General features: G+C 40.1%; 1 protein-coding gene and 1 long non-coding RNA gene across 5 annotated transcripts in view; one reads left to right on the top strand and one right to left on the bottom strand.

Annotated features, from left to right (window-relative positions):
• Positions 1–83: 83 nt before the first annotated feature.
• Positions 84–17,586, bottom strand: part of cacna2d1a (calcium channel, voltage-dependent, alpha 2/delta subunit 1a) — a 48,726-nt gene continuing 31,223 nt past the window's right edge. For 2 of the 4 annotated variants that reach the window (XM_049760572.1, XM_049760574.2), the window contains exons 26-40: positions 16,421–16,505; positions 16,287–16,349; positions 15,629–15,741; positions 15,443–15,514; positions 15,070–15,137; positions 14,958–14,996; positions 14,801–14,872; positions 12,793–12,942; positions 10,477–10,529; positions 9,684–9,739; positions 9,463–9,589; positions 8,587–8,699; positions 8,416–8,498; positions 7,086–7,174; positions 4,832–6,560 (exon numbers count right to left, since the gene is read on the bottom strand). In XM_049760572.1, the coding sequence (XP_049616529.1) occupies positions 6,524–6,560; positions 7,086–7,174; positions 8,416–8,498; positions 8,587–8,699; positions 9,463–9,589; positions 9,684–9,739; positions 10,477–10,529; positions 12,793–12,942; positions 14,801–14,872; positions 14,958–14,996; positions 15,070–15,137; positions 15,443–15,514; positions 15,629–15,741; positions 16,287–16,349; positions 16,421–16,505 (1,220 nt within the window). In that variant the 3' untranslated portion in view covers positions 4,832–6,523. Of the gene's footprint in view, positions 221–4,831; positions 6,561–7,085; positions 7,175–8,415; positions 8,499–8,586; positions 8,700–9,462; positions 9,590–9,683; positions 9,740–10,476; positions 10,530–12,792; positions 12,943–14,800; positions 14,873–14,957; positions 14,997–15,069; positions 15,138–15,442; positions 15,515–15,628; positions 15,742–16,286; positions 16,350–16,420; positions 16,506–17,586 lie in introns of those variants that run through there. The other 2 variants (XM_049760575.2, XM_049760573.1) reach the window with 2 other exon arrangements.
• On the top strand, positions 10,463–16,801 carry LOC125992070 (uncharacterized). Its single transcript, XR_011086203.1, has 3 exons — positions 10,463–10,782; positions 15,059–15,572; positions 16,294–16,801. It is a non-coding gene; the product is annotated as an uncharacterized lncRNA (long non-coding RNA).

Raw genomic sequence — 17,586 nt, 5'->3', positions numbered from 1 at the left:
GATCAAGGATTTACTCTTCCTTACTCGCTTCAAAAGCCGATGACAAAGTTCACTTCCTGAACAAAACTGATACATGAGCAAACACGTACTTTATCTCACAATGATTCCAGAGATGTCAGGCAACACGAGGGCCAGAGTAAACCGCCCCTGACCCTATGGCTTGCCAGACTCAATCAAGTGCAGGGGACTTTTCTCAAGGCAGCGACAAGTCGGGAATACTCTGAGAACAAAATAAGACAAATGGACTTTGAAAGAAGTTTGGCAGAGTGTTCTGCAAAAAAAAAAGTTGCCCTGAGGATTGTTGATGTGAAATCCAGCGCTTAAGCAAACACACTGCTTGCCAGCTCATAAAAAAAAGATGGATTATTCTTTTTTTTTTTGGTTCATATTTCTGCTGGCATGTGTGAGATAAAAACAGTCACGGGTGCACTGGCCGGGTCTCCAGCCTGATCTGACCCGGAGTCAGCGCTCAACCACGGCCTACTGTACATTCAACAGGCGCTATTAGCGTAGCAGCTGCTTGTCTGGCAGCATGTTCACCGCTAACTAGCTCCACGTGTGCACGGACACACCACCACACACACGCTTGAATCTCCTGGCTTGAGTGTCACAGCGTGAGTGCGGCAGTCTTGCGAGCTTTTATGGACAAGGGTGGGGCACGGGGAGGTGAACGTCCACATTGGAAGGGGGGGGGCGAGGGAGTCCCGCCAGGTGCTAATAGATTTCCTGCAGCTTTGAAACGCTGGCTTGCGCCGGCGACTCGCAACAGAGTCGGGTTTCATCTGCAGGCCAATTGCACCGGACCAACGTTTGACCTCGCCGTCGACAACACACCTACGCCTGAGCGGCTAGTGAAATGTATTCCAGTGAAAACAGTAATAATGACTCCACTGTCTGCCTGGCTGGCGAGCTTTTGGGTGATTCACGCTCTTGTTTTGCGCGCCAGGGCAAAATAAAATCAGCCCCGGGATGTTGCACGAAGGGACTTGGCAAGTGCATCAACTATGTTCAGAATCAGCACTCAGATCCGGTCTGCTGGTGAGATGATTGGCTTCTAAATGAGTCACTTTACAAGTTCATCTCTCGTGTTGCTATTTAGGGACATTGAAGACATAAAAGAAAATCGCACATGGTTAGTTGTACTTCTTTGGTGCAGCTGTGCATCCAGACGCAAGTGTCGTGTCAAGAGATGCTTAGGCGAGTCAACCACTTTGTTATTGTAGCGCACATGCAGCTTTGAAACACTTTCAAAAGACTATATAAGCATTTACGGTAAAAGTTCGGGATTTTTTTTTTTTGTTAAACGATTAAGGCTAACGAGACTCAAGAGGCGAAACATTGGCTATGCTGTTCGACTGATACCTTAATGATACCCTAATAATACCTTATAGCGGCTTTATTTTTTGCTTATACATTCGCTTTGACCTTTGACTTCAAAAGTGTGATAATTCAAAATCCTCTTGAATGCGGCACTTCATATTGGGTCTATTTTAGGGGGGGTCATTCTTTGCAACCATTCAGCTAAAATGTTAGCTACAAGCATGATCTCAGCACTTTTCAAAGAGAGTTGGATTTGAATCGACATTAGCTCATATAAAGAGATAATGATACGACAACAACTACTACTACTAACAGACATTCGTTAGCAGAGGCTAATAAGTTATGCAAATTAGCATTGGCCTTCTATCATGCAAAATCTCAAACTATCTATTAATTTAAGTCATGGGTCCCCGAGGATTTTTTGTTGTGTGGCTCCAATAATTATACACATAATTTTATGTCAGTTTTTGAGTTAAATTATTTTTCAGGATCCTGAAAGCTTTAGCTGCCTTACAGCTAAATTGGGGAGCTGACTAAGACATTAGCTGCTAGTATAGTGGCCCCTATTGGCCTGGAGTGTTAAATTTGGAATCAGAGATGTACAAATTGTGCCTTTGATCATGGCTATGATAAATACCAAATCCCCCAAAGATCCCAAAAGGCATTCCACGTGTTAGCAAACAGCAGGTGATTTTAGTGAGTCAAAAGCCACATCAAATAACGGTGCTGTTCTCTACACGGATCCAAGTTTTTTCCCCCATTAATAACCAGTGACTCCACACGAAGTTTTATCTTTTTTGTGGAAAAGAACAGCAAAACCTTGCAATGATTAGAATCAACGTGTACTAAAGTAAAAAAAGTCTTGGGGCTACCTGGAATGCCAAACTTTTACTTTTGCCCCACTCCCGCCCCCATTTGTGGTAACGCGATAGCCCGAGACCAAAACAAAAAGATAAGCACGCAAAGACATCCCAGAGCCTCGGGCAGCAGACCTTTTTGAGTGAGCGTGTCGCAGCGATAAAACATATTCTAAACATAGCAATCTCAGCTTGGCGTAACAAAAAAAAAAAAAAAAAAAGGGGGACAACCCCCTCAGGAGGCGAGACTATCACGAGATATTTATTACCCCACTTGTGATTGGCTTTTGAGGGCGAGCCAAAGAAATGCCTGCAGCGAGGTGTTCTCGCTAAGCTCATTATACACTCGCACCACTTGACAATATGGAACAATAGCAAGGAGGTCTTTTTCTTTGCCTGAAAAAAAAAATGAAGCAATAGCGCCAAGACAAATAATCAAATGCGTCATTTCGGTCATACCAAGGCTACGTACTCAATTTCAGCCATTACAAAGTGATCCATATCAATCAATTTGGATCTGGATCACAGTTAAAATGTAGTTAATTTGTTTTTAGGTCCCACTGAGAGAGTTCAACTTAATTTAACGTTTGGAGCAATTACCATTTCCCCCCACAAATGACCTGAATTCTGGGATAGAAAAAAATCACTGTCACTCTGTCAAACTAAAACAACAATGCTAAATCTAATTCTAATTGTCAAAGGTTATTTTACAAAATGATCTCAATCCAGATTACAAATCAAGATGAATTAAATACCTTCTTCCAAGGTTCATACAAAAGTTATGAGCTACATAAACACAATACAAATCCGTTTAGGATTTTCTAAAAATGGATTTGGACCCAGATGCTTGATTCGGATCAAAATCAAGTTAATCAAATTCTCTTTTTGGCTGTTATTAAGTAACACACCAAATTTAATCCAATTGATCAAGATTCAGAACCTTGATCATAACCATTAGTCAATTTGTTGGGTCTGTCATTATCAAAGGTGACAATGAATTCCATTCCACCAAAGGCAAGATCCAAATTGAGATTAAAAAGTGAACCATTCATCCAGCCTGGTTTAAAATGAAGCTACATACAAAATGTAATCCCATTTTTACATAAATTCCGGGAACAACAACTCTTCCTGGATTCATACCAAACACAAGCCAAATTTCAAACAAATCTCAAGTGTAAAAAGACAATTAAAATCTAAATTCTGTTTACACCTTCTCAATCCAAAAATTATCCAGATCTCGATTCCAAATGCAGCTCCTAATACAAGCAATTCAATTTTTCATTTAGTCCAGGCCTTTCTGCTGTGCGTGTAAAAAGGTTTGAGCACGACATAATTTTCATCTGATGGAACGATTACGCAGCATGCAAAAATAAACATGGCGCTCATAATGAGAGCACAGCAAATGCAATCACTTACATAATAAACCTTTCATATTTACTGAGGGGGACGTTCCCTGCGGGACGCCGGGCCAGATATCCATCAGAGGCGGACTTGGGATAACAATCCCAAGCACAACACTGGCGACCTCTCGGCATAAACCGAACGAGGAGTCTCATTGCCAGACGCAAAATCCAGAGACGCAAGCCTCAGCCCACCCCGGGCAGGAAATCCAGCATGTGCTGTTGACATCGCAACTCATCCGCGGAAGACGAGGAATAACACTTTAGGAAAAGTCAGAAAAGAAGTCCAAGAGAAGCGTGGAAGGAAGGAAAAAGTGTGACCAGTAAATCTGTCAGTCTTTATGATTGTGCGCAAGCAGGGGTGGGCAATGTATGACTTTGAATTTGGTACGGTCCAACAAAACTTAAAAATGAACTTTCAAAAAAAGAATCCTATCATATTGTCATTTAAAGCATTTCATGTTGGACATTGGTGACAGAAACAATACATCTTTCTTTTCAAATTAAGAGCAAATTAATTGGAACATGAAGCAATTCGTGGAATCCTGCCTATTTTGTTCATTTAAAAAATACAACTGGTCCCCAAATTCCACAATTTAATATTACTAATTAGTTACAATTTAAACTGATGCACTTAGTCTTTAGCCAAGTACTTTCCTACAAACAAGCCAGAAATAACATCAACGATTTTGCAATAGCTATTTTCAAGAGTTGTATCTTCATTTTCACTCAATGCCCTGTGGAAACCTTGTAAAAGAATGTAAATTTTCTACAAAATCCTTCGCCATACTGTGTTTGGACTTTATTTTGTATAATATGATGTAATTTCACAATGATTAGTCTCCAAGCAGTCATTTGGCAGCTGCTACCAAGACAAAAATGGCTACTATTTCATTATAAGACGTCGTAATTGGCTACTTTTTAAACTGTCCCCGGTGATTGTATTTTTTTTCTACTCTCAGAATGTCGCTCCATTTTTAACGTGCGCCATAAAAGGGTAAAGTGACACTTTGTTTTTTTTTATTTTTGGGGGGAGCGCCAGCTGCAGTCGCGTGCAAAGCGGACGTCACTAACGATTAGAATTCATCGTGGCTTGATCGACAAGCCAGAGGAGACACCGGCGATAATTTATGGAAACGTTTGTGGGTGAAATCCAACATGGTGTTGTCGTTGACTGCCTGTCAAGAGTGCGGTCATGTGATCCATTGGGAGGGGAGGGACGGGGGGTTGAAGAACTGCCATGGAGGAAGCAAATTGTTGTCATAAAATTTTATTCTGAATATTTGAACATGGATGAACACACGTTTTGATCAGAACTTTGGTTTTGTAATTTTTTTTTTTTTACAAGTTCCACTTAAGTGTAACATTTTAAAGCACGATCAAGGGAGAGGGAGACTATGTCCACATGATTAAAAGTATTTTAAAATTCTTATTTGGTTTTCAGTTTTCAGCCACTTTAAATTGACTTCAAAGAATTTTGCGCATGCACTGTTTTGTTGTTGATTGTTGATGGGGGTTAGCTGTACAACAAAAAGTGGACCACCACTATAGCAGTGAAACAAAAACTTTAAAATACCCATGTACATGTAGACAGTCTTAAATAAACGGGACTTGGTGGACCCGATGCTAACACACAACACACTCACTAACAGAAACACACGCCAACCCGTAAGATTTTTGCGACCTGTACGGAATCGGAACCACTTCATATAACGTTAATTATTCCCGAGGGGACAGCATTGGATTTTAGCACGTTAACTTTAAAAATTGTATGGTTTTTTTTTCTGCATTTTTGGTAGCACACTGTTGGAGTGTGTGCTAAAAATTGGGATATGAATTGTAATGCAAAAAACTGCAGATGCTGCCTCCTCAAGGGAAAACAAAGGCAGTAACAGCTGATCATCGCGCGATACTTGACATTAACTTGCATAAATTCGGAAAAGGAGAGAATTCGATTATGGCACTTGTTTTTTTTTTCCCTCTCGCTGTTAGTAAATGACAACCACGTTGTTAGTTCCACCAAGAGCACGATGTTATGGTTGGATTATAAAGTGCAACAATTGCTATGGTGACGGAGGAGTCTCTCTACGCCGAAGCAGACGAAAATAGCGATAAAAACGATCAACTATGAAAGTGGAAGGGTTAGCATCAAAATGTACTTTGTAGCTTTAGTTCTCAAATCATCAGTTACACGGTGCGTTGGACAATAAAACCACAGTGTAATGCAGACTAACACTTTACAAAATCTGATCTTGAGCCCAGACCTACTGCGATAATAAAACGCTCCATTTGTATTGGATTTGTTGTTAGTGCTGCAGAGATGTAAGCAAAGAAAAGACGACAAAGTGGACTTCAGTAGTTGTACACAAAGTGCAGATAGTCGTCTCAGAAGTACATGGCACTAGAGAGTTTTCAGTCAGGTTTGTCCTGATTGGTTGACGCGCACTCATGGCATGGTTTTCGATCCAAGAATTCCAGACGTAAGGAGAACTAGGATTCGGTTTTGACGAAGAGCACAAAATAAACAAGTTCCGCAGACACTGGCAGGTGTGAGGAAGAATCCAGACATAAAAGATTATCTGCAGGGCAAAAGTTGGTGGCGGCGCTGTTTTTCTTGCCTTCAACCAACAAGCAGACCACTGGATTAAAAACAAACAGTTTGCTAGCTTCTGGCAGTGTTGATAAAAAAACAACTCAAGCTCCTCAACAAAGTCCGATAAGGCAGCCCAACTTACAAAAACAATGACGCCAGCAATCAAAGTCCTCTTCGGGTGGGTTTTTCGCTGAAAAATTTTGAAAGCTCTTCTTATTTGTCATTCCAGAGGCATGCTGGTAGAGATGGTGGTGGGGCAAAAACAGGTCATGACAGGATGGTGTAATGTCCGCAGCCACTCAGAACCCAGAGAAGTGCCCACTGAAGGGCAAAGGTGAGCCACAGCGAGGGACTCAAGCTGGATGCACCACCACAGTCAGGGTCCTCCTCCTGGAGTTCCGACAAGGGGGACAACGTCAGCGCAGGTTAGCGACGTTGGGTCGGTCAGCTGACTTTGGAGGTCAACTCTCACCAAAACAAAGCCTGGACTACAGCCAAGATCTCTGATGACACTAATTTCTTTTTTAATCAAATGTTACTTTTAGCTTCGTCCGTCGCTCATTCACCCTAAATTCAAATCAAAACACAATTGTGTTGCGGGTAAATGCAACATTTTTGTTATTGGTCAGATGCCAGACACAAGAGAGTTGTTCCAATACTCCAAAGTGCTGTATCAGAGCAAGCATCGGAGGATTACGATACACGAGGAAACATGCTGGTAGTTCAAAGCTGGGCAAGAAGATGGGGAAAACATCAGCGGGGAAGGCAGGAGAATTGAAAACAGATGGCGGCAGAACAAGTAAGTAGGTGGCAGGTGCGGAGCGACACGAGACATAAACCAAAAAATAGTGGAAAAGGCCCAAAAAAGATATACGATTTGAGGTGGAACATGACAGCAAGAAAAGACGGACTGACCCGGCAAAGCACACGAACAGTGGCGGCAGTAACACGAGCAGCGAGGACGTCGACGGGGAGCCAGCGCTACGACGACACAGGGCCTCGTCCTAAGCGGCAGGCCAATCACAGAGCGCAAACCAAGAGAATACATCATGCAGCAAAGCGCTCGGAAGAAAACCAGATTTAGTGGAAAGCAATGCAGGTTAATAATAATAAAATATGACATTCAATCCCATGTTTTGCTGAGCAAGTCCAACGCAGCAGCCACGAAATACAAGCCCAAAAAAAAAAAAATACACTTTTTCGAGGTATTAGTAATGTATATGTATCATACCGGAAAGTTTCAGGAAATAATTTGGTTCAGTAACGCGCTAATGGCATTAGGGACCAACTGCTAATTAAAGAAAAAAAAATGTAAAATGCTAACGCTTCTGTGACAAACTGAAATGTCAGCGCTAACAAGATCGGCAATTAACATTTTGAAAAAAAAAATCTAATGTAATCTAAAATGCTAAATTGAAATCATTGTAGCTAATTTATGGGGACGAATGTACACCAGTTTAGCAAACTAGCATATGTTAGTTCGCAAAATTCTAAAACAAGAAAGAGTTCTGATTAACAAAATGTTTGAAAGATTTTAAAAAAGATCCAAAGTTTTTTTCACAGTCAAGCTAGTAACCAGGTATTAGTAATGTATATGTATAATACCGGAAAATTTCAGGAAATAATTTGGTTCAGTAACGCGCTAATGGCATTAGGGACCAACTGCTAATTAAAGAAAAAAATATGTAAAATGCTAACGTTTCTGTGACAAACTAAAATGTCAGCGCTAACAAGATTGGCAAGAATTAACATTTTGAAAAAAAATTTTAATGTAATATAAAATGCTAAATTGAAACCATTGTAGCTAATTTATGGGGACGAATGTACACCATATGTTAGTTCGCAAAATTGTAAAACATGAAAGAGTTCTGATTAATAAAATGTTTGAAAGATTTTAAAAAAGATCCAAACTTTTTTTCACAGTCAAGCTAGTAACCACATTATTGGTCAATGCTTTGCGTTTATGTTGAGCTACATGTGAGTAATATATAACATTATAAATAGTCAAAAATGCCAAAGTGTAAAATGAAACACTATTTTGTGTCAACACTATCACAGTGAATGTTTTTAGTCACCTGAATGTTGTTAGTCGCTTAATAAAGCTGATTCTGATTCTGATGTTAGCTGACAAACAAGAATGGGACAACAACGCTGGAAGGCGCTCCTGATGCAATTTAAGCATGAAACACCATACAAGGCAAGCCACTTGTTTGGAAACAAGCATCCGAGCTGTGATAAGACTTACGTGTTCATTATTATCAAAGCACACCGCAGGTCCTTTCCTGTAGCGAGGTTTCTGAGCCACCTTGCAGGGATCAGGACCGTTAGCTAAAAGAGCCTTGTCAGGAATTTCAACCAAAGTCTGGGATTAACAGTAGTTCCACTAGATAGTTTCTAAAAGTTGGCGGAAGGATACACTGCTGTTCATCCTGTATGAGCGGTTTGGTATCGCAGGACGAGCAGGTGAGTTTGGCATCAGCAATGATGAAAACCAGGTTAGTGTTGGGAAGCTTCTCAGCATGATACAGTCTGAAAGCACAAATTAAAATTTTGTACAAATAAATGTGTATTTTGCAGTACTTGTAAAAATCAGCAAGAAAAATCCTAACATCATATTATGCAGAAAAAAAAAGTATATTTAATTTTTTGTAGATTGACTTGTAATTTTATGCAAATATATTTAGAATCATTTTCCAAGAAAATAAATGAAAAACATACTTTCAGAAAGGTGTTACACTTACTTTTTTGATACCGAAATATACTTTTATAAAAAAAAAATAAAAAAAGATGATGGGACATTTGACATCTTAAAGCGATTGCGACTCTTAGCTTATGGCCCCACCCAAAAGACAGGAAGTGACATCTCATGACTCATAGAACAAAAATCGGAATTTGCAACAAATCATACATACAGTAACGAGAAGAGATTTTTTTTTTTTTATGGCTTTCCATCCCAAAGGGAGAAAAACGCAACCCTCCATAAATACTCATGTCAGGGGTGCACAAATGATTTTCTCTGCTTTTTTTATGGCGCTCGTTAAGCGGAAACGTGTGCGGCTAATGCACAGGAACGCCGCAACGCATGTGGGGCAGGCACTCCATTAGGCGGCACGAGGGGGCTTTAAAATGGCGTGCGCACATGCAAAAGAGACGACGGGGCAGGCAGGGGGCGGCGACGTGCCAGGACGGTGGTCCACAAAGTTGACTTCACCTTCATGGCATGTGATTTTTATTTTTTTTTAAACAAGCACAGCGTCGTTGGGGACTTTGCTTAAAATACAATTTTTCTTACCTGGAGCAGTTGCCACAGTCGACCGTTCCTCGGAAGGCGACGTCGTCCGTCTCGAAGTAGTACTGCGTTTGCTCCGTGATGCACACTTCTTTATGGACGATGTCAGACATGTCCTCCTCCATGTCGGCTGTGGCCCAATTTTTTTAGATCATGTATTAGTTTTGATTCGCACCCTCAGAGAAGTGTGACATGAATTTAAAGCGGACGAGGAAGAGATTTACCTGCATGTAGGAAATTTGGGAATGTGATGCTAACCAGCAACTGTTGCAGGATTGACCTGTGAGCAGATACAATTATAGTTTCAAGAAAAAAAAGATGAAGTTGTAAGTTGCCATTTGCAGAAAATAAAGTTAGAATTTTATGAAAATGTTTGGAAAAAAGGCCTGTTCAAAAGAATCATGCTGTTTATCAAAGAAGGTGATTTTAAACAAAGCATATGTACAACAAACATTTTTACGTAAAAAGTCAGAATGCTACGATAAAATGTCGGAATAGTACTAGAAATTATGCAAATAAAGTAAAAATATATTTTAATTTTACTAAAAAATTCTTATTTCAAAAAAGTTCATCTATTCAATTTATTACAAAAAAAACCAGCAAGCAGAAATTATGCACTACTGAAAAACATTTTGCAAAAAAAAAAAAATGTATGCAAAAAGTTTACAACAAAATGTATTTGGTCATTTTACATTTTCTGAGAAAAATTCAAATGTAGATATATTCTAATGACAAACCATCTTAAAATTCAAATCAAATTCCAGCAAAATTTATGATTTTGTGAATAATGTTACAATTATAATCTTTTTAGAATTTGAAAGGTTTTCAATAGCAAAATATTTTGTAATACAAACGTCAGAAAGAAGACAAAATGGTGTGTAGTGTTAACCCCATCAAGAAATTGAGGCCACAGCATGTTTTCTATTATGATTCAAAAATGTATGTGCCCTTTAATTATTGTATTTCCCAAGCATATATTTTTCAAGATAAAGGCACAGGCTACATAAAAGGACTCACCAGGCTGCAGCAGTGGCCCACCAGCCTACGTTCAAAATATCACCAATGGAAGGCTGTGAAGAGCAAAAGCGGTGCAAGTTAACAGATAACAAAAAGCAACAACATGAGGTTTGAATCAAAGGCCTGTTGACCATGTTGTTTGGATTATAGCTAGCATGCGAAGACCTTGTTGTGGCCTATCGGTCATGTAGCATTCAAGATACGCATGCTGAGTCACACGCTGAGTAAACATGTTGACTTTGATCACACGGATGATTATACGTGAACGCTGCTGCTCAATCGTGGGCCGTGTCGGGAATTTGGAAGGTAATCAACTATAAAGCTTACCGCAATGACCAACTAATTATTTGTCTTTTAGTGGAGGTGAAACTTTTACAAGAACTTGTGTCGAGTTTTTATATCAACGTGACACAAGAAGTTTATATGGCAACACAAAAACTACTTACAAAAGCTAGTGGAGAGTACAAGCGTGGGCTTATTTGTTCTTTCATGTTTTTAACTGCAATTAATGGTCGTGGAAAGCTGGCATATAACAAAAAAATCAAAGTACTTTCACACTAAAACTGTAATTTACCTTAAAACGATCAAAATGATATGGGGAAAAAGTAATAATTTAACTTTAAAGCTTTCATGTTTTGGAAAAAACCCCACTTATACTTTTACGCTAAAGTTGTAATTTCTATTAAAAAGATCTACCGTATTTTCCGGACTATAAGTCGCTCCGGAGTATAAGTCGCACCAGCCATAAAATGCCCCAAAAAGTGAAAAAAACATATAAGTCGCTCCGGAGTATAAGTCGCATTTTGGGGGGCAATTTATTCGACAAAATCCCACACCAAAAACAGTCATGAACGAGCAACAACAGGCTAAACAATAGCAACAACAGGCTAAACGATAGGTATGCTAACGTGACAAATACAAACAAAGAGCTGAGAACGGGCCTAACGTAACATATAGAGTGATTAAGGACAACTATTACATGAATAACATGTTTATAAAACCATCGGTGTCAGTCCAATTCATTAAATAGCAACAACAGGCTAAACGATAGGTATGCTAACGTGACAAACACAAACAAAGAGCTGAGAACGGGCCAAATAATAATAAATAATAATAATAAATATAAGAGGAGCAAAAATAGAGCAAGTGTACATACAGCAGACAGTGGACTTGGATATGGTGCTTAAAGTGTTAATTGCTTTATTTGATGTTTTCTCTATTTTTTATGTTTTGAATATGTTCAAGATAAAGATATAAAAGCATGTGAAGTGATCAACTATACTAAAAATAACATGGGAAGTGGTCAACTATACTTGTAAGTAAGTGATGTCTTAATGCTCAAGTAAAAATTTGTGAAATAAAACATATATAAGTCGCTCCTGAGTATAAGTCGCCCCCCCACCCAAACTATGAAAAAAAGCGCGACTTATAGTCCGGAAATTACGGTAAATGATACGGGACAAAAGTAATAATTTAAAATCAGTTTCAATTTGAGAAAAAGTTTTCATGTGTTACCCTTTTACGTAAAAAAACATTTCATTCTAAAAGTTCTTATCTTAAAGAAAAACATGTTACATTTTTGCGTGAGGTAATCTGACACAAAAAGGTTGTCAATGTGGAAAAACAGCTCAATATATTATCATTAAAGTGGTTACATTAAATAAACATTAGTTTTAATCAAGGTGTAATTTTATGAAACATTTATGTTACATTAATCATATTATGAAAAGAATCATGTTATGAAAGAATGCAATTCTATTTTCATGTGAAAAAGAATCCTAATTTGACAAGAATATATCAGAGCAACATGAAAAGAAAAAAGTCATCAAAGCATTTGCTAAGGACCTTGGCACATTTCCATGACATTCAAGGATATTTCCTGTGATGTCACAACCTTCCCCAAATTGTGTTTTCCTCAACATGAGGCATATTACCGGGGGGGGGGGGGGGGGGGGTGCTGGGGTGGGGGAACTTGGGAGGGTTCCCAAGTTCAGCAAAAAAACAAAAAAAATGGCAGGGTGATGAAAAACAGCGCTTGCCGCTTGGCGTGTCGGCCGAGCATGCGAGACCACCTAATCCTGTTAGCGTTACGACAACTCCCACTCCGACGCTTTTGCTGGACCTCTGCTTCCCTTCTCATCTGCGTTATGACGATTTATGGCTCCCCTGCGTTTTCTTGTGTGTGTGTTTTCGTGTGTGTGAGCAAGCAGGTATGTCTGCTTTATCTGTTGCTATGACTATGCAGCATGTCAGGATGCATGTATCAAAATGTGTTAACAGACACACGAGGATGGGTCGCTGGATTTCGTGACTCACCACGTAAACAGATCGCAGGCCCGCCGCCTTGGTCTCCTTGACGGGATCGCACAGCGACTGGTAGTCATAGGAATTCTTCAAGGTGTACAACGACGAGTTGACCAGGGTGACCATCAGGATTGGGTCGATCACTCCGAAAAAGCGACCGATCTGAGGGGTGGGAAGTTTTTGCAAATGTAAAAAATTATGTGAAAAAAATAGTGATAATTTAAAAAAACAAATTATTTGGTACGAAAATAATATATTGTTTGAAATGAGAATAAGATTATTACAGAAACAACATTTTTATATTTAAAAAAACAAGAAAACGTAATTTTATGCTAATCAAGTTGCAATTTTACATTTGCTCAAAAGAAATCCCCCAGTTTTATTTTTCATGAAGTGTTTTTCTTCTGACTTTTGAATGACTAAACCAACTTGTCAGGGGCTAGAGTGCCACCTGGTGTCTTGGCATGCACATTTTGTTATACGTGAGGAAAAAAAATTAAAACGAGCAAAGTTAATAATGACACGTTACGAAAAAAGTAGGAATATTCTGAGAAAAAAAATGCACGAGTTTTCCAATAAACTTGCAATTTTATGCAAACAAAATTATCGTGAAAATTTTCACAATGTTGCAGAATTATTTTGCCTCCCCCTTGTCCAGAAGTGACTTCTTCTGATTGGCTAAAACGATTATGTTCGATTATATAGTGTCACCTGAAAAGCAAATGCCCAATAGACTTTGGTGTAATCCCGTTAACAAGACCCCTAAACGTGTTTTCCTAAGTCAGTCTTGCACGTGTGCGACGCGTCCAATGAATGAACAGTCGGCGCCCTGTTGGCCCGCAGACTCCCCGAGGACTACCCGGGTGAAAAAAAAGGGAGCGGGTCACGCATAAAGAGGCGGAGAAAAGTACACTAGACGTCCCCGCTGGATATACGACGAAGGGGCATAAACGAGGCCTCAAATTTTAGTGCTGCTGCCAAACTTCAGAGGAGGCCTGATTTATCCAGCGCACGCCCAGCGCTGATTAGCTAGCACATGAAAAAACATTTAGGCAAACCGCAGCAGGGGTCCCGGCTCACCTTTTAGCTGTTTAAGAAAAGCCCATTGGCGCCGAGTGTGCTTTCGCATGTCAACAAATTGGGTCAATTGCGCTGGAGTGCTTTGTTTATTTACAGGTTTTTCTTTCTTTGGGCAGGTGGACTTTGTATCACTCTTTGTATTCATCCATCAAAGACCCACAGCAATAGAAATTGAATAAATGTCTTGCCAAGACGTAGCTACATAGGCCTGTTTTGGAATCATTTAACTAAGAAATCTGTCCCACTACATCTGTCCATTTATATATTATTTCATATATATATTTATATATATATTTATGTACATTTATGTTGTTTTTTTTGTTCAAAATACGGAAGACAAATAAAATTGTGTCTTCAAGAACGACCATCTTGACAAAATACAGCAGTAAAGTACTTAATGATAAATTAAAATCTATCGCACAAAAAGGTACCTAAATAAATCCATAAGAATAAACAGTTCCAAAAGATTAAATGTTAATGTATTAAACTTCAAAGTTAAATAAAACTGAGCTGTACTCGGTCAGTAATTCTTTCACAAACCACGAGAGGGAGTCCATGAAGCACGTGTGCTTATTACACGGTGAATCCCTGATCAAGATGGAATATTACCGATTATTATAATGAGAATTAATTTTCATGTTTACATGGTGCTTCAAAAAGTATGTTACATTTATTTTCTTCATTTTAACTGCATCGTTTTTTAAGCATCTTGAGTTTCAAATCAACATTTGAATTTCAATGGCCTTCTTGCTTTATTTTGGCCCTTTTTTAACATGGGTATGTTGTTTTAAGTGTTTATAATGTTCTAACAAAGTTATTTTTGACACGGTTGTGTTTTCACATACACACACACACACACACACAGGCGCGCACACACGCACACACACGCACACACACACACATATATAAATGTTTGCGATATGCAAGAGCAATAGCAGACCTGATTGACGTATTCATCCCGATTGGACATAACCAGGAAGCCACCGTCGTCCAGGATGACGCAGTCCACATACTGGAATCACAGAGATAATTGAAAACAAAACTTGAAGCCAAGAGGATTGACAATAAAAATAATAACACCTGAAAAAAAATCTCACCATATCGTTCCGTTGGCAGCCGCATATCTCATCTGTGCACTGTAATGGAAAAAAAAAAAAAAATGACTTTAGCTTCACATTTTTGCTTGTTTGTGGCGCAGACGTTACTCACGTTGGTCCTCAGCGTGGTGTTGATGAAGCTCACCATCCAGGCGCTGACGTCCAACTTGACGCCGACCACTGGGGATCAGAAACAACAAAAAACCCAGACACCCTCCATCATGCCGGACCTTGGCGTCAACTTTACTCTCTGAACCGACGAGAGCGGGAACACAGAAAATTTGGCCGAGGATCACAGAGAGAGCGGACAGGTTGATGTGTGGTTTGTGTGTGCGTGTCACAGGAAGGTGACAAAGTGTGTGACGGGCGTCTGCGTCAAGCAGCGGGTGACAAGTCGCCTTTAAAATACGCATCTTAAGTGTGAGTGTGTTGACACGTAAGCTTGACAGATTGCAATTTTTGTTTGGTTTTTAGCATGTTCTTACCCGCCGGCTTGAGGAGCTTGTTGTCGATCTTGAGGTTAAGAGCTCTGCTCACGAGGACCGAGTCGTCGCTCACTACCACGAGGACAAAAAGCCACATTGGTCAAGACAGATGCGTAGGACAATCCATTAGGTACACCTTAGCGGTATATTTAACACATGTGAAAAAAGGAGTTGGCGTGTACTCACTATTGTCTTTGAGGTATGGCGTTGGCGTAAAGATGTACAGGTCATTGTCCAAACTTCGTTTGTAGAAGCTCGACTCGTACGTCTCTGCCTCCTCCCTCCAGTTCAAGCCAGCGCTGAATCGACAAATCAAACCTCAATTAAGCGATTTATTGAGCTATGAAAAGACTGGTCATAATTTAAAGTATAGTTGGTGTGCTCATCAGGTTTCTATTAAAGTCCCCAAATATATATTTTTTGACAACTTTCTCTTTGGGCATACCTCAGGGATCTGTTTTAGAGCTACTCTGCTTCTCACTAAGCACCATCGCTTATGCAATTACAGGACAAAAATAAGCATTTATGCAGACCGGATCCTCTCGATTTGTTTTGGATTCAAAGGGTCGCCCTTGGGGATGCGCATTGGAAGAAACAAGTCAAGGTCAAAAACTGCATTGCAAGTGGGAAATGGATGAGAACAGCAGGGATCTACATCCTATCTGACCGCGGAAAAGTCAGGAGATAAGCGATGTAAGGGCCAGCGTACTGGGGATTCAATGATTCCAAGACTGGGATGATGGACAATTGATGGATACATGGTGGAAAATGTCATTATCCACCACCTACATCTAGTGGCGTATGTTATGCAGTATGGTGGAGTGATCTTCTTTCTGTCTCTTACCTTTTAGGGTAGACTCGGGTAATCCCTCCATCGGTGGCAACAAATCTGGCAGTGACTCCAGGCCTACAAAACACAAAGTTACGCAAATCCCGCAGAGCTGAAATGATATGTATGATATTTTTTACTACACTCACTGCAACTTATTCTCCTTCCAGATCTTGATGAGATCTGAAGTGATGCCAGCGTCCAGGAGCAATCGGTTCACCAGCTCCACGTTACCTAAAGAGCAAAAACAGCATCAGCCACATCTGCCAGAGCCATTTGCGCCTGTCTGCTGACAGATCAAAAATTTGTCAAACGTAATGTATTTGATTGTCCATCTTTGTGGAGACGGTAGGGGGAAATGTTGTAAGTTTTGGTTTTGGGAACCTAATGGCCTGGAACGTAACAGCTATCTGCAGGAATGTGTTAAATAAATGCATGGCGTGTATAGATAGCCAACATGGAATGAAATATGATGTGTGGAAAAAAAAAAGATGGAAAAGCAATAAAATAAAGTCAGAAAGAAAAATTAACGTGAGTATATGTGATATGAGAAGGGACAGGGGGGAAAAAAAGCTGGGAATCATTTTTATATTTACACAGTGACTTTTGCTGAAAGCAATTCTGATTAGCAGATGACCTAATCGATTACACAAGCCAGAAACGATGATAGGGTTTACATTTTCTCGCTATAAAAAGCTCTGGGTTGTTAAACGTCAACAAATAAAGGAGCCGTGGAGGAATAATGGAAAGGAAGGTGAAACAAGAGCGAGCGAGGAGCCCGCCAAGCTGCAGGCGTAACAAATTATTTGCGAGACCTCCAACGAGACCACATGACAAACATAACAGGCGATAAAGGCTGTTTTTTTTTTTTTTTTTTTTTTGGGGTTGTTGTTTGCCAAGGCGCTTTGAAGCCTCCGCTCCAGTCCATAAACATGGAGTCTTGCTGATGCACGGCCGCCACCTCATGCGAGCCTTCTAATGCAGCACACACATCAGAGAACAGCTGCTCTAACACTTTATTCCGAGGGTCTGCGCCACCCCTTCGCCCGCGGTGGTTTTCATTACATGGCCTTTATTGAAGGCAGCCCAGGAATTCCTAATGTACTCTGACTTCTTCGCCACTGCGGTGGCTTAAGCGGGCAAAGCCGCACCCCCCACCCTCCTATTAAACTCGCAGCTAATAACGGTGAAAGTAATCACTTAATGGAGTGAGAGGTTTTATTGGCAGCGTGTTTGGAGGGCCGAACTGCGACAATACCGACAAACAAGGCGACGCGGACGCGAGCGGTCATTAATGTGTTGGTCAGATGTCCCG

The sequence above is a fragment of the Syngnathus scovelli genome, chromosome 22 (genome assembly GCF_024217435.2).
Source record: "Syngnathus scovelli strain Florida chromosome 22, RoL_Ssco_1.2, whole genome shotgun sequence".
In the NCBI taxonomy this organism is placed as follows: domain Eukaryota; kingdom Metazoa; phylum Chordata; class Actinopteri; order Syngnathiformes; family Syngnathidae; genus Syngnathus; species Syngnathus scovelli.
This window is presented reverse-complemented; position numbering and strand designations above follow the sequence as displayed.